The 26519-nt window shown below is 43.7% G+C and overlaps 1 protein-coding gene across 1 annotated transcript; it reads right to left on the minus strand.

The window, feature by feature from the left end:
- Window positions 1-2004: 2004 nt before the first annotated feature.
- Window positions 2005-26519, minus strand: ALDH8A1 (aldehyde dehydrogenase 8 family member A1). The gene is given in 8 exon segments (XM_005899117.3): window positions 2005-3260; window positions 9604-9765; window positions 11714-11970; window positions 16889-17038; window positions 18642-18762; window positions 18764-18798; window positions 21668-21815; window positions 26363-26519. Coding segments are annotated over 8 exon segments (1464 nt in total). The 5' UTR covers window positions 26501-26519; the 3' UTR covers window positions 2005-2807.

Consider the following 26519-nt stretch of genomic DNA (forward strand, 5'->3'; position numbering starts at 1 on the left):
CATGAAATGTTCCTTTGGTGTCTCTGATTTTCTTGAAGAGATCCCTAGTCTTTCCCATTCTGTTGTTTTCCTCTATTTCTTTGCATTGATCGCTGAAGAAGGCTTTCTTATCTCTTCTTGCTATTCTTTGGGACTCTGCATTCAGATGTTTATATCTTTCCTTTTCTCCTTTGCTTTTCGCTTCTCTTCTTTTCACAGCTATTTGTAAGGCCTCCCCAGACAGCCATTTTGCTTTTTTGCATTTCTTTTCTATGGGAATGGTCTTGATCCCTGTCTCCTGTACAATGTCATGAACCTCATTCCATAGTTCATCAGGCACTCTATCTATCAGATCTAGGCCCTTAAATCTATTTCTCACTTCCACTATATAATCATAAGGGATTTGGTTTAGGTCATACCCGAATGGTCTAGTGGTTTTCCCTACTTTCTTCAATTTAAGTCTGAATTTGGCAATAAGGAGTTCATGGTCTGAGCCACAGTCAGCTCCTGGTCTTGTTTTTGTTGACTGTATAGAGCTTCTCCATCTTTGGCTGCAAAGAATATAATCAATCTGATTTCGGTGTTGACCATCTGGTGATGTCCATGTATAGAGTCTTCTCTTGTGTTGTTGGAAGAGAGTGTTTGTTTGTTATGACCAGTGCATTTTCTTGGCAAAATTCTATCAGTCTTTGCCCTGCTTCATTCCGTATTCCAAGGCCAAATTTGCCTGTTACTCCTGGTGTTTCTTGACTTCCTACTTTTGCATTCCAGTCCCCTATAATGAAAAGGACATCTTTTTTGGGTGTTAATTCTAAAATGTCTTGTAGGTCTTCATAGAACCGTTCAACTTCAGCTTTTTCAGCGTTACTGGTTGGGGCATAGACTTGGATTACTGTGATATTGAATGGTTTGCCTTGGAAACGAACAGAGATCATTCCGTGGTTTTTGAGATTGCATCCAAGTACTGCATTTCAGACTCTTTTGTTGACCATGATGGCCACTCCATTTCTTCTGAGGGGTTCCTGTCCGCAGTAGTAGATATAATCACATGACCTCAAAGGGACTTATAATTTTCAGCATTTGTAAACAAGCCAACATACGCTAAATCCTACACAAAATGACAAAGATTATTCTGTACACCTGCCCCAATCCCCCATACATTATGCAACCAATACACTAGGGCCCCAGGAAGACCTCGTTCTATCTTGTGACTCATTCTGGGCACCCTTTGTGCACAGCCAGGCACTGGACTGTGACTCTGAGACTTCAGAGGGGAGGAATGTCTGCCGTGACCTGTGGCAACTCCCGTCCCATCAGGAAGAGAGAGAGGTGAATAGATAGTCTTGGTCAGTGTGGGAAGAAGCATACCAGAACTTGGGAAAGGGCTGGCTGCATAGATTGGGTTGCATGGCTGAGTGGAGTAAGGCAGGAGAGAGGAGGGAGAGGCAAAGCAGGAGGGAGACACAGAGGGGATACCCAACATGATGTGTTCTACAAACCACTGAAGTGTGAAGTGTTAGTTGCTCAGTTGTGTTCAAGTCCTTGTGACCCCATGAACTGTAGCCCACCAGGCTTCTCTGTCCATGCAATTTCCCAGGCACGAATACTGGAGTGGGTTGCCATTTGCTTCTTTGGGGGTCTCCCAACCCAGGGATCAAACCCAAATTTCCTGCATTACAGGCAGATTCTTTACCATCTGAGCCACCAGGGAAGCTCTAAGGACTTCATTTTTCTGAAATATCCAAGGCAAGCATGAAATGGCCAGAGATCATAGGGTATGGCATCTGAGAGCCCTGGATTCAAGTTCTTCCTTTCCCCACATTATTTGTGGGACCCCAAATGTGCTACTTAATGTCTGTAAATCTCAGATTTCTCCTCTGAACATTGTGAGATTCAGGAAAAAAGAGCTAAGAATATCACTAATACTTGGTAAAAAGTCTACGCTCCTAAGAGGATGAAGATAAGAATAAAGGACAATTCATGAAGAAGGTGACTGCTTGCTAAAATTAACATTTATTGTTTCCTTTAAGATTAGTAAAGTTTTTAAACTTTTTATTTTATACTAGAGTATAGTTAACAATTCTGTGATAGCTATAGGTAGACAGAAAAGAGACTCAGCCATACAGTATTCAAAAATTTTAAGTCTCCTGAGATACATACACTTTGAATTGGAATTGATTAGACTCCATAGTAGGAAAATATCAAACTCCTTGTTCTGAGTTTCTTCCAAAAGTAGTCATTACTTCATTTTTCTTTGTCCTCATAAAGATATATTTAGTAGGACCTACCATATACGGTTACTCTGACAAATCCCACATAAATTACATCATCAACATGCAAAGCACCCTTGCATAATGAGGTACAGTCGATTACTAATGAGCCATGCCAGTGGCTGATGGATGGAGAGACCATTTCTGCAGACTCCCCAAAGTTAGAGATTATGGTGATGTGTTTCTCTTTAGCTTTGTAGATTTTTTTTTTTTTACCATATACTTGCAAATGAAAAAAAGAAACTAATTATCTGTGAATTTTTAAGAATTGAATCAAAATGATGAAAAAATACAATAAAAACACAGCCTAGGAGGAGCCCAATGTTTCTGCGGCTTCCTTTGCATGCCTTCCTACTCAGAGATCTCTTCTTTGACTCCTCACTGAAAAGAGCAAGCATCTTTTCACCAGTCGGTAAAAATACTGAGTACAGAGGATAAGCTATAGAGAGAATCTTCTGCTGAGTCAAGACTTGGCTGAAATTTATGCAGGGATTTCTTTTCACCACACTGGACGACAGATTCTCTGCAGCCAGGCATCAGCTTCTGTACTGGCTGAGGTCAGTGTTTAACAGTGATGGTTTTGACTTCAGTGAAGAATTCGTAAGAGTCTTTGGCTCCTTCTCTGCCCACCCCAGAACTCTTCATCCCCCCGAAAGGTAGGTTCAGCTCTCTAATAAGCCAGCAGTTGGTCCAGACCAAGCCTGACTGTAACTTCTTGGCCACCCGGTGGACACGCCCCACGTTGCCTGACCACACGGTAGCAGCCAGTCCATATTTAACATTGTTGGCTCTTTGAATCACTTCCTCTTCACTATCAAAGGGGACGACACACGTCACTGGACCAAATATCTCTTCCTTCATGCAGCAGGACTCATCCTTAACATCTGTTATCACCGTGGGAAGCATGAAGTACCCTGCCTGATTCCTGGGGGGAAGGTTCAACTTATCCACTCCCTCACCACACAGAATTTGGGCCCCTTCCATGCGAGCTTTCTTGATGTAACTTCTGACCTGGGCAGAGAAAAAACATAGTAACAACTTATCATTGGTCTTCACATAGCACAGAGAAAATTCAATATTTTTCAAGCACCTAGGAAAGACATATTGGAGTAGGAAATGGCAACCCACTCCAGTATTCTTGTTGGAGAATCCCATGGATGAAGGAGCCTGACAGGCTAGAGTCCATGGGGGGGCAAAGAGTCGGACACAACTGAGCATGCACACACAGGAAAGACATATAAGGTTATTCCCCCCATAACATCTATGGTTGATTATATTTTCACTCAGCTGCTAAGCCTGAAGGCAGACATGCTGTAACCATCATCTGGCCAGTCAGCCCTCACAGGTAAGAAAAGGAGAGTTGTTTATTTAAGGTCTAAGAGCCAGGCATGTGGATAAGTGCTTTTAACACATTCTCACATAATTCTCTCAAAACTCTATTAGCTACATATTACTGTTCTCTATTTGCTGATGACATAAGTGAATCTCCAAAAGGGTACATAGTTCATATGGCTGATAAACAATAAAGATAGAATTCTCTTTCTCCTGCTCTCTTGCCCCTATTGAAGCAGCACACTCACATTAATTAAAAGATGCCAAGAGGCAGCGTTCTGTGTGAACAGGGTGTGTGCAGGTGAGTCTGCAGAGGCCCGGCTGGATGCAGAGCCAGGACTTTCAGCAGCCATTCAAACAGTGCAAGGAGCGCTCTGCCTTCAGATGATCGTGTCTAAGCAAAATTACCCAATTCTCTCTTCGAAGCTTTTAGGATAATAAAATGTGAAGGGAAGTGTCGGTTTTCACATTGTGAATTCACCTAATTTAGCATATAAGGTGACTCACACGAAACTGAACTTCTTTTCTAGAGAAAATATCCCTAGATGACACAATGATATCTACACTCCTAACAACCTTGTGACTGATAAAGGTGATACAAAATGGAATGAACTATTCCTCTAAGACCTTTCCTTGAGAGGAGAGAGCAGAGAATCGTCAGCACTTGGTAATTTTGGACATAAAAGTCAAAGCCTGGAGGTTGGAAGAGCGGGCTTAGGAGTCCAGTAGAGCTCCGATCTCAGGTCCTTACCAGCTGAGGGATTCAAATGCTCTAGGCCTCGGTTTCCTTGTCAGAAAAATGGGATTGACTGTGCCACCTCTTTCATAGGTTCTTGCAAAGACTAAATAAGATAATATATGTAAAGTCCTTAGCGTGACACCTGACACATAGCAAAACTTCTGAGGGTCAGATGCTGCTGCTCATGTTGATGGTGATGATGACAGTATAATGCATAATCTGACATTCGCAAGCTGTGAGACTTGAAGGATGTCCCCTACTCTGTATGCCAGTTTTCTTAACTGACAAAGGAGGACAGGAAGCTGGATTTGGGGGAGAATGATGTATATGTATGACTGAGTCCCTTCACTGTTCACCTGAAACTGTCACAACGTTGCTAATTGGCTATACCTCAATACAAAATGTTTTTGGTTTAAAAAAAATAATAAAAGAGTGGACCTTAGTTAGACCCAAAGCTTGGCCTTACTGGGGGATAAACCCATGAACTTCCTCTGTGCTTCCTCCAGACTCACTGTCAACATCCAGCATTCTCTCTCTCCAGTTACTTGCATCTTTGGTAGGCTGGCCTAGAGCCAGATTCTCCAGACAGTCATGTAGGTGAGGATTCCAGAGAGTAAAAAAAAAAAAGCAAAAAACAAAAACAAAAGGCAACCCTGTGAAAGAGACAAGGGAGACATTTCTGCATCCCCTGAGGATAACATCACCTGCCGTTCCCGTGCCTCCCCTGCCATCACCAGGAACCTGGGACTCCACGCCTGCACCCAGGAGCCCTTTGCCGTTACAGAGCATCCGTCACACGCTCCAGTTGGCTTCTTCTGTCACCGCATCTCCATCTGTTGTGACAATCCCACAGAAGTAGGATGGACACAAAGACCCCCTGGCTAAGTTGGTTTGGAGATGTCAGAGACCCACTGCAGAAGAGGAGGGTCGGAACGCCAAGATGGCAGCCGGCCTCTCCTTGACTCGCAGCCCCACAGCTTCCTGGTGAAAGGTGAGGAAACACAACCACCAGTGGAGCGTGTCTGCTGCCTCCTTGATCCCAGACTAAGGTTTGGCAGACTGAACTGAGAAGAATCGCAGCCTGAAAAAGACACATATGTGCTTCCCGAGCTGTTTCCACTGGCTCCCTCTCAATGGGCAGAGACGCACAGGGTCCACTCACAAGACTTAAGCTGGCAAAGCCCCCCTCCAGGGGCTCATGGGGTGAGAGACCCAGAAGGTAAAGCTGCGACTCCTGGCATCCAGGCACACATGCTCTGGGCGGAGTAGTGAGGATGGCAGGTGTCCAGGGACCCTCTGAACCTCAGCAGGATGGTTCTGAGACTTTCAGTGTGTGTTGGGGTGACTACGAGCCAAGCTGAGAGATCTGCGCATGGAACCACAAAACAAGGGGAACCCCACAGCTACCTGCACTTCTGTGTGCATTAGAATAATGGAAATACCATCTGTACTGTTCTTCCCTAAAATACAAAAATAAATGGCTGATGATAAATACTATTTTTAAGTTCTTAACTGTGAAAAAAATTTTTTAACACTGCAACATCTTCTAGTAGAACCTCAGAACTTTTTGAGGTGTGTGTGTGTGTGTGTGTGTGTGTGCAGTCACTCAGTCACGTCCGATTCTTTGCAACCCCATGAGGTACCCTCTTTTCAAGATGGATGTTTTAAAAGGGCAGTGTGTTTGAGCTTAGCACAACCAGACTTTAAGTGGCCTCCTCTTGACTGTCTTGTCATCATGAGGCATCATCTAAAGGGCACCACAGGGTCAAGACTCTGAAGCTGGGAAAGACTGAGGGCAGGAGGAGAAGGGGGAAATGGGATGAGATGGTTGGATGGCATCACTGACTCAATGGACATGAGTTTGAGCAAACTCCAGGAGATGGTGGAGGACAGGGAAGCCTGGCGTGCTGCAGTCCATGAGGTCGCAAAGAGTCAGACACATGACTGAGTGACTGAACAGCACAACAACAGGGTCAGAAGCTGGCTTTGTTTACTCTTCTCCTCTGAATGGAACTAGGGCTCAGTAGACAAAGGTCCTGTTGCCCACATGGGGTAGAGTAGCTTACACAGCCTGAGGCTGCTTGTTGTTGGAGAGCAGAGGAGAGCCTGTGGTGGAGTTCAGGAGGGTGCAGGGGGGTGGGGGGCTAAAGAGAGGACAGGACCCTTTGTGCCAGGAGGAATATGCTGAGCATCACAAATATTGCATTAACGCTCCCAGGACCTACAATACGGGAAACCCAGCAAGTCTGTATTTGGTCCGAGTTCACGATATAGGGCAAAAGGGAGAAATAATCAGAATATGACCAAGAAAAGTCGTAACTACCGATAGGAGTCTGTAAATGGTGTCGGTTTCTCTCACACACAAAAGACAGTTGTGTGTGTGTGCATGCATGCGTGTACATGCACACACATAGAGGGGCTACACATCATTCAACTGCTACAGGAAAGTCAAATACTTTGATTTGCTTCACTGACATACCTCCCCTCACTGGAGAACTTAATGATATGACAGTGCCTAGGACAGAAAAACAGTTTCTCTGCTGCGTTGATGAAGAGAGCTTTGAGTCTCCGGCGAGTTGGTGAACTGCACAGGGGACCTTAGATGGTCCCGTGGCCTGAGCTTCCCTGGTAGCTCAGACAGTAAAGAATCCACCTGCAATGTGGAAGACCTGGGTTCGATCTCCAGGTTGGGAAGATCCCCTGGAGGAGGGCATGGCAACCCACTCTAGTATACCTGCCTGGAGAATCCCATGGACAGAGGAACCTGGTGGCTACCTCCTGGTGGTCCATGGAGGTACAAAGAGTCAGACACGACTGAGCGACTAAACACAGACAGCACATCAGTTTAGTTCAGTTCAGTCACTCAGTTGTGTCCAACCCTTTGCGACCCCATGAACTGCAGCACGCCAGGCCTCCCTGTCCAACACCAACTCCCAGAGCTTACTCAAACTCATGTCCATTGAGTCAGTGATGCCATCCAGCCATCTCATCCTCTGTCATCCCCTTCTCCTCCCACCTTCAATCATTCCCAGAATCAGGGTCTTTTCAAATGAGTCAGTTCTTCACAGCAGATGGCCAAAGTATTGGAATTTCACCTTCAACATCAGTCCTTCCAATGAATATTCAGGACTGACTTCCTTTAGGATGAACGGGTTGGATCTCCTTGCAGTCCAAGGGACTCTCAAGAGTCTTCTCCAACACCACAGTTCAAAAGCATCGATTCTTCAGTGCTCAGCTTTCTTGATAGTCCAACTCTCACATCCATACATGACTACTGAAAAAACCAAAGCTTTGACTAGATGGACTTTTGTTGGCAAAGTAATGTCTCTGTTTTTTAATATGCTGTTGAGGTGGTCATAACTTCTTTTCCAAGGAGCAAGCGTCTTTTAATTTCACTTGGCCTGAGCTTAATGAAAGATGCTCCTGGAAAGGTAACTTTTCTCCACAGGAAGCATTCGGAAAGAGGCAAAAGTTATTTTTCGCCACTTATTTGCATGCGTGGGTTTACAGCATGGATCCCTGAATTCAGAACAGTCAGATGAGAGAGAACCAGGGAGCCTCTTACACCAGGTGACACCTTGCTTTACAAGATGGGAACATCTACAGCTGTGGGTCCCCCAGGGGGGACCCCATGTGCCTGCAATTATGCAGGTGAATCTGACTGGAGGAAGACACAGCCATGCTGGCTCGCCTCACTTTAAATCAATGACCATATGCTTTGTTAGTGTGACCACAAGTGATCACAGCTCCGGGGGGAGCCCTTGGAGCTGCCCCGCTGACAATACTGTCACTTCAAGTCCATTTCTCTCTCTCCTGATCGCCTTGAAGACTATCTCAGAACTTTTCCTCCTCCTTGAAACCTTCAACACCATCTCCCCTCCTCACTTTGCTTCCTATTTTACTGAGAAAAGAAAAGAAATAAGAAGAGACTGGGAAGACTGATGCTACATGTTCCTACCTGTGGGAATCTGTGCTTCACAGTATAGTGAAAGTCAAAGTTCAAATGTAGCAAGTCTGCTGAATCTACGTAAAGGCTCTGTCCCTCACTGGTTAACCCATGGGGGCATACTACCATTACCCTTGCTTGGTCTTAGTTACCATAGCTCAAAATGAGATCTTTTAACTCCAAAATTCTATGACTTATTGTGGGAGTTTTATCAGGAAATGAAAATGATCTTAAAGACCCAAATTCCACAAAGCACCTGAGAACATCTTCTTCAATAGCTTTTCCCACGAAGACCCCACAAGTCACCCCACCAGCTAAAGTCCACATTGTTCAGACTGGATGCGCACTTCCAGAAACCCTGTTTGCTATCACCCAGAGGCAGAACCTCACTGCCTGAGAACTGACTGGGAACATTTACCTGTGGAAATCCCTGCCACCCTCAGCCCACAACACTCTCGTCAGCTGACCTTTATGCTTTGAAATTTGCTTTCCTCACTCTGACTGGCTCTGTGGAAGCCAGACTCCATGCTGACTTCCCAAGTTTATTTACGTCATGTAGGTGCTGCTTTAACTTGATTACATTTGTGTATCTATCTTTAACATATTCAGACTTGGGACCCGGAGACAATTTCTCACAGATCATAATTTTTAACAAAAGAATAGGGCAGTAATTTAACAGTATTTCAAAGATGGTGCTATGCCTTGGCACTGAATTTCTCTCCCCATAAGAATTCTTTCTGGACTCACAGATTTAAGAGGACAAATTTACGGTTGCCAAGGGAAGGATCAGGGAAAGGGAGAGCTAGGGAGTTTGGGATGGGCATGTACACTCTGCTGTATTTAAAATGGATAATCTTCAAGGACCTGCTGTATAGATGGCCAACTCTCTGTGGCTACCCCAGGGACTATAGCCTGCTAGGCTTCTCTGTCCATGGGATTTTTCAGGGAAGAATACTGTAACGGGTTGCCAATTTCTCCTCCAGGGGATCTTCCTGATCCAGGGATCAAACCTGGGTCTCCTGCATTGCAGGCAGATTCCTTACCATCTGAACCACCAGGGAAACCCCGCATAGTACATGGAACATGGGTATATTTAAAATGGAAAACTAACAAGGCCCTTCTGTATAGCACAGGGAACTCTGCTCAATGTCATATGGCAGCCTGGATGGGAATGCGTTTGGGGGAGAATGATACATGTATATGTATGGCTGAGTCACTTTGCAGTTCACCTGAAACTGTCACAACATTGTCAAGTGACTACACCCCAATACAAAATTTAAAAAAAAAAATTTTTTTTAAGAATTCTTTCTGAAACTTACACAGAGGGTTTTACTTACTTTCTCCAGATGAGCTTTACTGATCAGAGCGCCCATGTCAGCCGATGGATCAGAAGGAATACCAACTTTCCACATTCTGGCCGCCTCTACAAACCTCTTTAAAAATTCACTATAGATGTTCCTCTGGACAAAGATTCTGCTGGTACAGAGGCAGATTTCACCCTGCCAAGAATGACTCATGAAGACAAGGACAAGACAGGGGGCTCCACTGCATGGACAGATCGCCCCGCACTTCTGAGTGCCTGTCACATATCCAGCACTGGTCTAGACAATAGGGAACAGCAGTCAACAAGACAAAGTCCCAACGTCTGGAATACATTGTCTTGTGGGGAAGACAGGCAATAACGCCATAATGCTCAATAAATAACACAACTTCAGGCCATGACCAAAACAATACAAGAAAACTAAGCTGAGGATAAGAGTAGAAACTCGTGGGGAGGGAGAACTTTTACTCCCTTTTATTAAAGGGAGTCCTGGATGACGCTAGTGAACAGGGAATGTTTGAATTGACCCTTGACTGATGTGAAGGAGCCAGATGGATAGAGGTACAGAATTCTCAGCAGTAAGTGAGAAATGAGCTTGGAGTGTGTGAGGAAAGCGAGGAAGGTGAATGGGGCTGAAGGGGGTGGGGGAGTGGAGGCAGGAATGGGGGTCAGAGCAAAGGCAGGAGGTGAGGAGCGAGGCAACATCATGCAGAATCTTATAGGTTCACAGGCTCACAAGGAGCTTGCATTTTATCCTCAGTATCATGAAAGGACCATGGACAGCTTTAAGCAGCAAGAAGATGTGGTCAGGATTTACATTTTTAAATGATCATTCTGGCAGCTGTGTGGAGAATAGAATTGGAGAGAATGAGAGTGGGTTAGGAGAGCTTTTCAGACACCCGGTAAGGGGAGGTACCTTGGACCAGGTGGAATCAACAGAGATGAGAGACGTGAAAGGAATCCACTGAGGTCAACAGATTCTTAAAGGGGCAAGGGGACTCCAAAAGGGTAAAGAAACTGGCAAAGGTGCTCCCAAGAAGATTCCAGATATACCTTAAAGATAGAACCAATAGGACCTATTGGTGGCTAAGTGAGGTGGAAGGAAAAGAGCAGGTTAGAACAAGGATGAGTCCCAGATTTTTGGCCCAAGCACACAGTGGATGGTAGTCTTTTCTTCAGAAAGGAAAACACGAGGCAGGGAGAGCAGAGATGGTGCAGGGAAAGGAGGGAAATCAGAAGTTCTGCTTTGTTCAGGTGAAGTTTCAGATGATACTGGACATCCAAACAGAGACACTGGGTGTTCCCGGGAGAGGCACTAAAAGGTTTCTGAGTGAAAAGCCATCCTTACTATTATTTGAGCATAACATGTAATGGTTTACAAACCACACTGTGGACTTGTCAGCATTGTGTATATATGATTGCACCTGTACACATAAACATATATTTTCATCACATTGATATTGGATCTTCACAATTCTTCCAATGATCAGGAAATACAAAGTTGCTTGAGGCTCCTCCATGATTTTAAGGTAAGAAACTCGTATGAGACTGATTCAAATATTTATTTCTAAGTGTGTGAATGCATTTGAGGTGCTTTTGGGTGAGGGCAGAGAATAAGCTTTCCAAGAGATAAGACTCTTGGACAGCAAGAAAAGACTGGGAAAAGTATAAATAGAGGAATGGAGAAGCTAGAAAGCAATCATTTGGCCCATGGCTGGTCCCCCATAAAAGTTCTGAGGGCAAGAGGAGAAGAGGGTGACAGAGGATGAGAGGGTTGGAGGGCATCACCTACTCAATGGACATGAGTTTGAGCAAACTCCAGGAGAGAGTGAAGGACAGGGAAGTCCATGGGGTCACAAAGAGTGGGACCTGACTGAGCAACTGAACAACTGGAGAAGAAGAGCTTGCTAAACAGGAGCTGTGATGCCACAATGCCACCACGTGAAATAAGACTGAAGAGATAGTCAAAAGAGTAACACAGTGTAACCATTCTCCTCTCACTGAAATAGCCCTGCATTGACCTACGCACCCTGGTTTTCATTGTGATACAACAGATGCTGTTTGACAAGCCTGCTGAGTTAAAAAACAAGCTAAAAAACAAAGGGGGAGAAAAACAGAGGACATACCTGGTTGGCAAAGCTGGACCTGACAGTTGTCGGAATGCACTCGGCCAGGTTGGCATCTTCAAAGATGATGGCAGGATTCTTGCCCCCCAGCTCCAGCGAGAGCTTCTTGCAGTAGGGGGCGCTCAGCTGCGTGATGCGCTCGGCGGTGGGCTGGCTCCCAGTGAAGGAGATGAGGGGCACCTCTGGGTGGGACACCAGGGCCTCGCCTACCCTGGGCCCCGTTCCAAACACAATATTTACCACACCTGGGGGAACACCTGAATGGGAAGCAGTACCGGTTACAGCCATTCTTCTCAGCGTGTCAAGGGCTTCAGGTTACACAGAGATTCTCCTTCACAGTGTTTGTTTGTTTGTTTTGGGGGTGGTGTTTTGGGGTTTTTTTGGCAAAATGATTGCTGTCAATGTTGTGTTCGTTTCTGTAGCTTGAATGGGGGTGAGAAGGGACGTTAATGGTTGTCTCTAGTCAATAGCAAAACAGAGACGACAGCATCATCTCTGCCTGTATTATGCCCCAGGTGGAATTTCTCTGGGTGCTTTGCCCTAGGAAATGCAGGGTTAAATGTCCTATGTAATTCATTCCAGAGTATTGACTAAGCCTCAGGGGCTGAGGATGCAGAGATACCCTCAGGCAGGTCAGGCCCTGTGAGAGAGGACAGCAAAGGTTAAGTTCAGGGAGCATCCACACTGCAGAAGCCAGAGAAGAGAGCAGCTACCTCCCTAGGAGAGAGACGGAGGGTCCCCCGGGGAAGGTGACTTTTGAGATGAAGGTCCTGTTCCCCATGATCTGGATGCACCATCACCCTCTAAGACTGAGTGTCCAAGAACACCCCCACGTAGGTGCTCCAGGCTTTTCTATTACCAAAACTTACTGCCCTATATCTGCACGTATTCATTGTGTTTTATGGATTTACCTGTTCATTACACATCCACCACTAGAAGGGGCACCAGCCAAGAGCAGACATGGGTCTGTGTTTTGCCCTCTGTTGTATCCCCTGTGCCATGGCCTACTTTGCCAGATAGAATGAATACTCAATTTAAAAACAATCTTTTTTTGGCCATGCTGTCGGTATATGGGATCTTAGCTCCCCAAACAGGGATCGAACTTGGCACCCACTACATTTGAAATGCAGGGCCTTAACCACCAGACCGCCAGGGAAATCCCTAGAAAAATATTTTTAATGCATCACATTTAAAACAGATCAATGAGAAAAGAAGATATAATGCTACTTATATATGTTATTAAAATAATTTTACTAATAATAAAAATAAAAATGTAAAGAGATAATACCAGCAAATGCTCACATTTATTGGGTGCTCACTGTGAATCAACTGTAACTATAAGTGGGTTACACCCTTTAGATCTCCCAATAGCTCCGCATGGTACATCATATTAATATCCTCACATCACTCATGAGACTACTGAGGCAAAGTGAGGTTAAATAAGAGCTTCCCAAGCAGTGCTGGTTGTAAAGAACCCACCTGCCAATGCAGGAGACGTAAGAGACCCAGGTTTAATCCCAGGGTTAAATAACAACCAATAGAAGGCAAAACTAGGTGTTGGTTAGTAAGTAACTATTAAGTCAATGAATGCATGAATGTGTACAGTATCCAATTCAGAAAAGGTTCTTGATTTCGGGAAGATTTAAGTGTTGAGAAAAAAAAATCTATGTGCATTCGATTGTGTCCAGGAAACTCTTAGGGTTTGCCTGGAGGTAGCTGAGTATATTCCCTGTGTTTGCAGGTTTGAACAACAGGAGATGCAGAAATGCTCTTTTGTAAGGTAACTACTCTCTCGCTCCTATCATCATTCCCTTGCTCCGACTTACACATACTCTCTTGGATTAAAATCATCTCTTCAAGAACATGCTCTTAAGGTATACATGATAAGTTCTCACTGATGATCCATGACCATCAAGAACCCCTTCCCACAGAGCACAGCCTTCACCATATCACCTTGAGGCCCTATCCAGATGAGCCCCTAAAGAGACAGGGATCTGGCAGAGTCTCCCTCTAATGGCCCCACCTCCGCATTCAGCCTGCATACTTCTTTGAAATCCAGCTCAAGTGTATCCTGGCTCACAGACACCATATGAGAGCAGCTGGGCCATGGGTTGGGCCAAAGAGGAGGTTTGAGGGAGAGGTCCTGCCAGCTGATGATAGGGGAAAACAAGGACAAAGTTTCCCGTCATTCACGTTCTCATAGTCCTGCATCTCCATCACTAGCGAGCTTGTGGATATTTGCCCGGTATTCAGATGGAGAGTCGAGAGCCAGAGAATGTGGACTGTTGGACTTTGTGAATCCTGAAGGCAAAAAAAATGGCTCAAATCACTTCTAATGCTTATTTTAGCATTTTTTTAAAAGGGTGAGAAAAAACAGAAATACCACATATTTATCATTACAGGAAAATGAGCTCATTTCAGCAGGCAGAGTGCCTTCTACTCAACGGAATTTACATTTTGATTACATTTCCTTGAACTCCAATGCTAATAAATTGAGTTATGTATCTAGTGGCTTGTATTTCTCAAAACCATTTTGCCATTTGATCCAGACATTAATGAAATTTTTCTAGAGACATTCACCCTTTACCCTTAAGAGATTCTGGTTATAAGAGAGGAAAGACAGTTTAATTGGCAAATAACAATTCACTAAAACTCCGTGTAGGTGGCTAAGAGACAGCGAAGCGAAGGGAGGCCTGCCAGTGCCAGGATATGGCTGGATGGTGATAAGGAAAATTTTAAGCTTAAATAGAGCAGAACAAAAATTAATAGGAAGGGCCAGAAATCTACCACCAGTGGCCACTTCAAGAATAAGGGCAAACATTTGGTGCACCCAAGATAAAAACAAATATTCTAAGATTTGCAAAGAGGTATTCATGGGGTACTTCAAAACATCTTAAATGATTTTTTATTTCAAAGGAAGTTCATCTTCCAAGTCTGTTTGAACACTCAGGACTAGAGGAGCTAGATCTTGCAATATCCAGACTGTATTAGCAGGTGGTTTTAGCTTTCTTACACAGTTGGAAGTTTCTCTTAGAGTGCTCTAAACAGAATTAAGTAGATGAGATTGACACCCCTATCCCAGTGGAGAAACTGAGGGCTCATATCAGGTGTGATTGGATCATCACACTCTCAGTGTTTGTTGGAGGAGGAGAGTTTGGCAAAACCAGCCCAGAGTGGGAGGGAGGGAAGGACCATCTTGGTATAACAGGTTTATTCACCCATAGGAATAAGAGTGCAGTGCTGCGCAAATAAATGGAAACATTAAACTCTCATGCAGACTGGGTTCTGGGTTATTTGAAAGGGGAGGGTGGTTAGACAAGAGCAATCCTCATAGATCAAGATGTAGCTGATTTTAGGACAGGGAGGTGTCTAGGATGTGGCTCTGTGGTCCCTCCCCACCTCCTCATGCATCCTCCCAACACAGGATGAAGCAGAGCAGAGGCCCCCCTTTTGTCTCACACCAAAGAACCAGCGGGCAAGAGACAGGGAAGAAACCCCTTGGACCTTTGCAGATACTAGAGACTCAGTTTTGCAAAGAAAGGGATAGAACACGGTCACCTTTGTAAGCAAAGGATGACACATTCTGGGATGCAAAGAAGGTAAGGATGTCCGCTTCATCCTTACCAGTTTGGTAAGGATGTTTCCAGAGGTCCAAAGCAGCCATTGACGTCAACCCAGAGACCTAGCCTGGGTAACCTCTTTCCTCCATAGGATACGAGGGAAATAAACCGTGACCCACAAGGCCCCATGTGCTTCCCTAAACAAGCGCCACTTAACTTGTCATCTATACCCTGGAGTAAGGAACTGGCTCAGCTATGCTGGAAGCCAACATGTATGTTTTTGCTTTGAGAGAAAAGGTGTTTAGGAGAGAGAGACAGGCTTTCAGCAACCGCCCCCTCTTTGGTCGTGAGTGAGCGGGGAAGCACCTTCTCTGGGGGCTGGAAGGAAGCGAGCACAGCAGAGACTCACAGGGCCCGAAAGACAGCCTGTTTCCCCAGCCCACCTGCGGGTCATTCCAACCCAGAGACGTGAGCTCAGGGCCTCACAGTGAGGGGCTTCCTCGTGGGTTACAAGCTAAAGCCTCCTGCCTGTGACCTTCCAACCCTGGCACGGTGTCGGCTCAACACTCTGGAATGAAGCCAGGAACACACGTGGCCATTAAACCATCAGCAAGAGAAAGACAAGGAGCCACAGTGCATCATCATCCGCACGGTAGTGGGTTCCCGTGCAGGGAAAACTAAGGGGTATCTATTCAATTGTCTTGAAAATGGGCTATTTGTCTCAGGCATTCTGTTCCTATGCAAATCAGAGTGGTATCTAGTAATATTTTCTTTTCATCAAGATCCACTCGTGGTGCCAATGCAGGATTTAAATTGATGATTGGAGACACTGTCTGGGGAAGGCTGGTGTCGGATTTGGTCAGGCTCTTGTAGCCAGCCTCTGTGCCGCTGTCCTTTGCTCTGGCTGCTGTCCGTGGAGCCCCGCAGGGAGGACTGTCCGACAGCAGTGCGTTCTGGGCAAGGTTAAAGGAAGCAGTGGGAGCAAAGCCCGTGGATCTGCTCAGAAGAGTGTATTTCTCAGAAAAGGTTAAAGAAGACAAATAACCAAAGATGTCCCTGGGATCTGCCAAGCAGATTTCTATTCAAAATAACTTTTCAGATGTCAGTGGCCCCAGACATGGAGAACAAATGTATGGACACCAAGAGGGGAAAGGGAGGGTGGGATAAATTAGGAGATTGGGATTGACATATATACACTCAGTCATGTCTGACTCTTTGTGACCCCGTGGACTGAAGCCTGCCAGGCTCCTCGGTCCATGGGGATTCTCCAGGTACAAAAACTGGAAAGTGTTGCCATTTCCTTCTCCAGTATATACACTACTATGTATAAAACAGATAATAATGAAAACCTCAGCACAAGGAGCTCTACTCAATGCTCTGTGGTGACCTAAGTGGGAAGAAACTCTAAAAAAGAGGAGATGTATGTATATGCACATCTGATTCACTTTTCTGTACAGTAGAAACTAACATAACATTGTAAAGCAACTATACTCCAATAAAAATTTTTTTTCATTATTTTAAAAATGTCAGTGACCCTACAGTGGCTGAAGCCTACAAAACATACATCTCCAAAGCCAGTCATGTGCCTCTCCTCTGACACCCTAACACTGATTACCTGCTTTCTCCAGGAGTCTGCACATCATCCACGCGGTCACGGAAGTCAGCTCGCTGGGCTTAGCTATCACTGTGTTGCCAGCAGCGATCGCTGGCGCGATCTTCCAGGTCAGCAAATAGAGGGGCAGATTCCAGGGACTGATCAGAGCAGCTAACAGAGGAGAACAGAAGCATTGCCAGCAATGACATACCCTTCAAAGCAGATGGGCCAGACATGCTTTACTAATGAAAACTCCTTCGTGCTACACCAAATGTCAGCTTGCTCTTCCAAAATCCCAATCGTTTGTGGAATTTCAATGCTTCAAAAAATTCCACAAAGAATCTCCAATCTTTTGCAGAATTTCTGTAGAATTTCAGAGAAATAAGTCTAAAATATATTACAAGCAGCCATACCTTTAAAACTATAGTCAATACAGCTTACTCTTTTCTTGATGACTTTCAATTATATTTATGAACAAGAACAGTATAAGTACCAGGGCTAAAATGCTGTCACCTCTCCCTAAACAGTCTCAGAATGTGATCAGTTTTGAGGTTTGTAGACTGATCTTTGCACTGTCTCAACAATCTTTTTTATCTTTAAATGGTCTAGGCACTATTTCTTCTAAATTTTTCCACCTGTTTTTCTAATTAGCTGTGGATTGAGACATAAGATCTTAAATCGTTCACATTTGTAATAAATAAGAGCAAATAGGTTCTGAGATGTGAAATCCATTTTAGCTAACCCAGGGAATTTTTTAATAAATAAATTATCTCTAGGTTCTCACCTGTATCCTAATCAGATAGGTTTGCTGGCTAAGTAACATCTATAACATTTAGAATGTGTCTTCATGTAAGAAGCCATCCAGATTTCAGACCACAAAACGCATAAAAATAAAACCCATGTTATGAATAAGTAAATGGAGTCACTTTATTTTATACTCTACTCTCAAACCTGAGCTATGAAAGTAAATATGCTTTATATATTATTAAATTTCCCACTGAAAAATCTGCTCTTCAGGGAGTTAAGAGAATATTTTTGCAGCATAGTGTGTTAGTATACTTCTTGGAGACTAAAGTTTTGTTATACTGCCTTGAAAATGTTATTTCTGAAGGGTTCAGATAATCAAAGTGGCAAAATGTCCATTTTCTTTTCTTTAACATCTTCTTTTATTCTATCATAAAATGGAACTAGTGTAACAGTTGATGGTTTTTTCTCAGAGGAAACAATGACATCTAGTGGACATCTTTAGTCATTGCATATATTTCTGAAATGCAGGAACCACAGAAATAAGTATCAACAGATAATACAGTCAAGGCTTATTTATCACAGTACCAGGCACTGTTCTAAGTGCTCTACATCTGTTAATTTATATAATTCACATACAACATATATAGACAAAATTAAACTATTCTCTCAATTTCCAGATAACAACACTGAAGCACACAAAAGTGACGTTTACCCCACTGTGATCTTAACCGCACTACTTTCCTGAAAGTTTTTTTTTTTTTTTTAATTACAAGGAACAAAACATCCTGGTTTGTGAATTTATTCTCAGTGTCATTCCTTTCCCTGTGATTCCTCAAGAACAATGTAGGGATAAGTAGGGAATTTGACACAAACAAAATAAACTAGATTTAGATTTTTAAGGTCAATTAAATTTCAGATAAAGCAGAAGTTTCTTTGTTTAAAGTCTGTTCCCTTAGATCACTTCTACAGGGCTGACCAAGCATCTCTACGTGCCACTGTGGCCCAGCTGTCATTGCACGGCACCTACCGATGCCCACGGGGGCCCGCACTGTGTAGTGCAGACAGCCCAGGTGGTCCATCTGTGTGCATTCAGACGTGTGGTGCAGGATGGAGGAGGCGAAGAACCGGAAGTTGTGCACAGCCCGGGGGAATGTCCATGGTTCTCGCCAGGGTTATGGTTTTCCCTGTAAGAAGTTAACAGCAGAAGGCACTGTCAGCGTACTTCACCTCGAACTTCGAGGGGACGCTACCGCACACTAATCCCAGCTCCCTCTGAAGCAGCTTCTGCTCCTTCCAGCCTGGGATGGGCATTGCTTGATTACAGAGAGTGTTGATCATGGTTTAATAAGACTTTGAAATAATTAGATGTGAGATTATAAGATGAAGTAGAAGTGGTTAGAACTGAGTCAAATAATCCTTGCTTATTAGAATGAACGATTCATAGCTATCATCATTCCAGATGCTACCGCTTCACCCGAACCAGCTCTTTCAATTCAGAATCACCAAGCTTTGGACATGCTGCAGAGGGGATGGAATAATGGGTGTTAAGACAGCTGTGTTTGCACATCACCAAAAAACATGTGATGATATTAATTAACTCCTCAGCACACAGTGGAGCCATTAAGATGAGCATGTGGCAGAACGCTGATGGGAACCAGCAGAGGATGCTGTGTGGGCCTTGCTCACCGTCACGGGCCCCCCGCACTTCCTAGACACACACTTAGCCGAACTGTACCTAAGTTATCTTTAGTGATGCTGGGAGACTCTGCCATGTCAGGAAGCATTTTCTACTTAAAGGTTTGGGGTCAAGATGCTTTCTAACTTTAGGCCCCTTTACAGCACACATATGCATATACACATATGTACATACATACATACAGGGCTTCTCAGACGGCACTAGTGGTAAAGAACCTGCTTGCCAATGCAGGAGACTTTAAGAGACGCACGTTCGATCCCTGGGCTGGGAAGATCCCCTGGAGGAGGGCACAGCAACCTACTCCAGTATTCATGCATGGAGAATCCCACGGACGGAGGAGTCTTGTGGGCTATGGTCTATAGGGTTGCAGAGTCGAACACAACTGAAGCAACTTAGCAGAAGCAGCAGCAGACATATCATATATATACATACACGTATATCCTAACCATCTTTACAGAGATTTGCAGACGTTTACTCCATTACGATGACTTCTGGGAAGCAGTTTTAAAAATTGGGAAATTGTGTCAGGAGTGGAACAGTGACTGACATATTGGAAATTTTTCTACATTACTTGACTGTGTGCCCTTCAAATTATCTTTGCTTTTAGGAAACAAACTTGGGTTACCAAAGGGAAAAGGAGGGGAAAGAGATAAATTAGGAGGTTGGATAACATATACACACTACTATATATAAAACAGATCACCAACAAAGACCTACTGTAGAGCACAGGGGACTATACTCAATATCTTGTAATAACCTGTAAAGGGAAAGAATCTGAAAAAGAATATATATATATATATATGCACACACACAGAGAGAGACTCTTGAGAGTCCCTTGGACTGCAAGGAGATCAAACCAGTCAATCCTAAAGGAAATCAGTCCTGAATATTCACTGGAAGGACGGATGCTGAGGCTGAAGCTCCAGTACTTTTGCCACATGATGCAAAGAGTCGACTCTTTAGAAAGGACCCTGATACTGGGAAAGATTAAATACAGGAGAAGGGGATCACAGAGAAGGAGATGGTTGGATGGCATCACCAACTCAATGGATATGAGTTTTGAGTAAGCTCCGGGAGATGGTGAAGGACAGGGAAGTCTGGCATGCTGCAGTTCATGGGGTCGCAAGGAGTCAGACATGACTGAGCAGCTGAACAACTAATACACACACACACACATACATATACATAGGCTTCCCTGGTGGCTCAGAAGGTAGAGTCTGCCTGCAATGGGTTCCATCCCTGGTTCAGGAAGATCCCCTGGTTCGGGAAGAGGGCATGGCAACCTACTCCAGTATTCTGGAGTGAAGAATTTCATGGACAGAGGAGCATGGCAGGCAACAGTCCATGGGGTTGCAAAGAGTCAGACATGACTGAGCAACCAACACACACACACACACACACACACACATAAGACAGTTTGAAGAGCAGTCACACTTTTATATGAATGTGTATATAGACGTATATAACTGAATCACTGTGCTGTACACCTGGAACCAACACAAAATTTTAAATCAACTACACTTCAACTTTTGTTTGTTTTGTTTGCTTTTAGCTTTTTATTTTACATCGGAGTAAAGCCGAGTGATGATGCTGTGACAGTTTCAGGTGCACAGCAGAGCAATTCAGACCGTACATACACATGTACCCATTCTCCTCCAAACTCCCCTCTCATCCAGGCTGCAACATAACATTGAGCAGAGTTCCCTGTGCTACACAGTAGGTCCTTGTTGGTTATCCATTATCCTTGTTGGTTATCCATTATAAGTGCAACTATACTTCCATTTAAAAAAATATAATAAAAAACAAATGAATAATGCAGTAAAAAAAAAGAGACAAAAAATTTTTTTTTTGGTTTGAAACTCTCTACTTAGAACTGGTGGAGGGCTGCACTCTCAGCCTTCTTGTTCTACCTCTTTCCCCAAATCCATGCCCTTTGCTATAACATCTTTGTAGTTCCTTCTACCAACAGTGTGTTTATTTCCCGGCCTCTTGAACTTGGGTTCAGCCTTGACTTGCTCTGACCATCAGAATGAGGCAGAAGTGGGCCAATTGCAAGCCTCAGCCTTCAGAGGCTTACAATTGAAGCCTTGGCTGGTCGGGCTTTCCAAGCTTTATCGCTGCCAAGAGAAGCACTGGGTGGGCGGGCCTGATGGGCCCACAAGGGGTCACGTGATGGAAGAGTCCTGAGTTCTATTCATATGATTAAGAGGCAAGAGATCAATTGACAACTTGGAAGGAGGGTGTGAATGGCCAGCATCTGAGTAAGCGCATTTCCATACAGGACAGGGCACTAAACTTGGCTCCACTAGAGAGGGGGCAGGAGAAAGAGGGAAGAGGCTGACACAGACCCCTCTCACCTTGGTCCTTGGACTCAGCCTGGGCCAGCTCCTCCAGGGACTGTTCCAGCAAGTCCGCCAGCCGCTGCAGCACCTGTGAGCGCTCCTGGGGGCTCCGGGAGGACCAGCCCGGAAAAGCTGCTCTGGCAGCCTCCACCGCGGCTTCGACCTTGCAGGAGCAAACAGAAAAGGGTCACCTTACCCTGTTGCTCTTGTGGAACAGAAGCTAATAGCTTCTAGTAGTCACGTACAGATGTGAGAGTTGGATCCTAAAGAAGGCTGAGTGCCAAAGAATTGATGCTTTCAAATTGTGGTGCTGGAGAAGACTCTTAAGAGCCCCCTGGACAACAAGGAGATCAAACCAGTCAAGAGGAAATCAACCCTGAATATTCATTGGAAGGATTGATGTTTAAGCTCCAATACTTTGGCCACCTGATGCGAAGAGCTGATTCATTGGAAAAGATCCTGATACTGGGAAAGATTGAGGGCAGGAGGAGAAGGGGATGACAGAGAAGGAGATGGTTGGATGGCATTACCAACTCAATGGACATGAGTTTGAGAAAGCTCCAGGGGATAGTGAAGGACAGGGAAGCCTGGCATGGTGCAGTTCATGGGTCACAAAGAGTCAAACATGTCTGAGCAACTGAACAACCACTCGAGGGTAGATACGTCCAGAATCCAGGTCTGTATTTATCTCACTTTTTTTCTGCCTACTTCCAAATATTTGACACTCTTCAGTGCTGAGTGCCCATGAAGCGTTGTTTACTTAACCAGCAAAGCAGGGCACCACAAAAAAAACCCCAAATTCTCCATTTCAATCAAGTTATCCAGAATGTGGTAATAATCGAAAGAAGCTATTTCAATAGCTAGTATACGTTTTCAGTAATTTCAAAATACCGAAGTTTTTGAATATCATATGAGAGAGGAATCTTAAGGGTGTACTGAGTCCCTAAACTCTTAAAGAAGTTTTGACATACTTGATAAGTCTAAAAGTTTGAAATCACATCCCAGACTGTCATTCTGACTTGGAATGACTTGTCGTATTAGTTATGTATTGACTATTTTTTATACATAAAGGAAGGTGCTAAATGCTTTGCACAAATTATTTCATTAAACCCCCTTTAAAGTTCTGTAACATGAGTATTGTTAAGCCCATTTTACAGATGAACAAACTGAAGCACAGAGAGCTCAAGTAACTTGCCAGAGGTCACACAGCTAATAAGTGGCAGAATCAGGATGTAAACCCAGGTCTTTGTAGTTTCCAAGACCACAGCTGGCCTGCTATGGCATAACCACAGTCCCTGCCTCTGCCTGGCTCCACCCAGTGGAAGGGTCCTCTGTTGGAGAAGAATTTGAACAGATGGCTTGGGGACCAGGTTTTAGAGTTAAATCCAAAGCAAACAATGAATGGGAAGATATGAGCAAGGCCAGTTCATGCAGGCGAAATGAATTATCAGGGCATCTTCTGCCCCTTCAGGGCTTCCCTGGTGGCTCAGTCAGTAAAAAGTCCACCTGCAATGCAGGAGACCACTTGTGATGCAAAAGATCTGAGTTCGATCCCTGGGTCTGGAAGATTCCCTAGAGAAGGAAATGGCAACCCACTCCAGTATTCTTGCCTGGAGAAGTCCATGGACAGAGGTGCCTGGCAGGCCATAGTCCATGGGGTCACACGAGTTGGACACAACTAAGCAACCAAACCCCTGCTGCCTTTCTCCTCTCTTAAAACTGATTGAGGGATCATTATACAACTTGTGACTGTTGTTATCATTCACATTTTGCTTCCCTGGGTTTTTGTTCCAATCCTATGTATGTTATAAACGCAAGTTGATTTCTGTAAAATTTTCAAAAATGATGCATCATGAAATTCTGAGTGAAGAAAAGTTTTTTAGTGAATTTTATACAGCTACTTTGTCTGACTGTCTCAGAAGATGACAGTTCTTCAGAATATAGTTCTGATTCAGACGATGTAAATATCAGGCCAAGAAAAAGACAAATATCCCTGTGATCCAACATTCACTCACCTAACAAATCACCAACCACAGGCACTGTATGTGCTCAGTCGTGTCCGACTCTTTGCAACCCTGTGGACTGTATCCCACCAGGCTCCTCTGTCCATGGGGTGTCCCAGCAAGAATACTGGAGTGGGTTGCCATGTCCTACTCCAGGGGATCTTCCTGACTCAGGGTTTGAACCTGTGTCTCTTGCCTTTTCTGCATTGCCAGGTGAATTCTTAACCACTGAGTCGCCTGGGAAGCCCACAGCCATAGGCATTAGGTTCTGTAAAAATCCCTGGTCAATAATGTGTTAAGAAATATCTAAGTCATGCCCTTTCCAGAGACGGCAAATCCAGAGGCTGCGTCTCACTCCTCTCCTCTCTTACCTGCATAGCACTTTTAATCACTCACATTTTCTTCCACCATGGGACTCAATCTCAGTCTCAGAATCTTTTCCCACAGTCTTCCAGCCAAGCATCTTTCTTGCCATTTCCTTCTCCAGGGTATCTTCCCGACCCAGAGACCAAACCCACATCTCTTGCATTGGAAGGCCCCTTCTTTACCACTGAGCCACCAGGGAAGCCGTTCTTGCATCACATGATGTGACAATTCAGTTGCCCTCTCACTCCAAATCTGATCTACACACCTTCCTGTTTTCTTTACGTAAACAAGGTCACTTTCAGATAAGCTAAAGGTATAAAAAATGATTCTCATCTTAATTATAAATTTCTGGGAATTGGGTAGTTTCACCTCAAAAACCAAATCTCAAATCTCCACCAGGAGCTGTAGCCTCAGGGAAACCTTACTGCCAGCCAACAAGAGGAAAGTCAGTGTCAAATCTGGTCTTCCTCCAATTGTCCATGTAAAACTCTGATCTTTTTAAAAAGCAGAAAATTCAAGTCCAGTCATATTTTCTAAGTTGTCTTCGGTCACACGTCCTATGTCTATTTAATATAGAGCATGTATTAATCCACTATATACAATAATAACAGCAAAAGCTACTTGGAAAGCTTTTACCGATGCTAGACACAAAGGGCTCTACATATGTCAGTCTGTTTAATCTTCAGAACAACACTGAAGATGTTATTATTATCCCCATTTTATAGATAAAGAGACTGAGGCACAGGGAGGTTCAGCTCTAAGTTCAGACCATACATAGTAAGTGGTGCTGCCGATCTTTGAAGCCAGGCAGTCGAACCCCAATCTGTGCTTATGACTGCAACACTACAGTGCAAAAGCTATGAAAGTGTGTACTTGCGTGTGTGTACGTGTGATCACTGATATAAGCACACTGTCACCCGTAAAATAAGGATGATGATAGAGTCTCATTTACAGGTGTTACAATGCTGATTTGGGATGATTTTTGCTCCTTGGCTTAGTGAATGCCCAGCACAAGGCAGATGCTGAAAGACCACGAGCCCTGTCGGCAGCATCGCAGCACTTTTTGTGAGTGACTTTTGGGGGACACTGGACTTGTAACCTGCATGACAACCATATTCTTCAAGCCTGAAAAACATGAGATTTGTGGGATCAGATGCAATGTTTGCAAGCTAGATTACTGGGAAATCCAAAATATACATTCCTCTACTGGCAGGTGTACTGATCCCTCTCTCTCATCTGAAAAGGCTGAGTCATTAGCTGCAGAAAAGATTTCACCTGAATTTGATGTACTTGTCATTTTTAACTTTATTTCAGAAAGGACTCAGACAGGGAGAACTGGAAAACACAAAGCTGGATTTTCCGCATGTAATCCCTGGTCATTTGAAACAGATAAAACTGTGGGTTACAGTTTAACCAACAAACTAGTCAATATTTGCAAACTTTAATCCAGAAGTCTAAAGGTTTTTTTTTTAATACAAAACAGATTTAGAATATTATTAACTTAGAGAAAAAAATATCTTAACCCTTTTTTAAAAAAATGCCTTGCATATACTACTTATTTGCTAATATATATATAAAGACTACATTTATCTTTTAAATAATCTAGTTCTTTGTGCTTTACAAAGTAAATGAAAATCTATTAGGCTTTAGATGAGTATACATTCATCAGCCACATTTATCACCTCAAATATACTTATTTTCTCAGTGCAATAAGATACTAATCAAATATATCTTAAATATCTTACAAAACTCTTGAATAATATTAACTCTACATCACTGAAAAAAAGTTTTAATGTGTGTGTGTTTCCTTTGAGTAAGAAAAAGTAATGTTAAATTTAAATCCAAAAATATGTAGGAATTTGATTTTGCATTTCATCGTTCAAATGATCGGTTTTTACTTTATTAGATAATTTTAAGACATGAAGAATTATTAGAGGATAAGTAATCCCTGGGTTTAAAATTTTTGTTTACTTTAGTGAAGTAACAGGTTTTCTGGAAATCCATGAATACAGTGGCAAATTCAGGCAAACTTGATCAAGAAAGGGAACACTTAGTAATATGATAATTCTTACAAATACTACTTTTTACTAGCAGCCACTGAGGAATATCTGAGAGTTGTGGCTCCCTGTGAGGTTATCTAGCTTATTAGTCATTTCTGCATATGATCACCTGAGATTTGTTCCATACATCATATACACCCAACTACAAAATAAACCTTCTTAGAACTAAAAATCTTCCTTCGGCTAACATTTAGCCATCCCCTTTGCTCCTCGAAAATTAAGTACCATAAGTCACTGCCAGGCTAAGTAGATTTCAGTCTCCTCCAGCTGAATGTACTCACCTCTTCTTTCCCACTGTTTGGCACATGGCAGTACACTTCCCCTGTGGAGGGATCATAGGAATCTAGGTATGAGCTACAAGGTAAAAATTTTCCACCTATGAAGTTTTCCAGCATCAAAAGACCTCCTCTTCCAGCCATAGTAAAGGATTCGCCTGCC

Source organism: Bos mutus, chromosome 9, assembly GCF_027580195.1.
Source record: "Bos mutus isolate GX-2022 chromosome 9, NWIPB_WYAK_1.1, whole genome shotgun sequence".
Lineage (NCBI taxonomy): Eukaryota > Metazoa > Chordata > Mammalia > Artiodactyla > Bovidae > Bos > Bos mutus.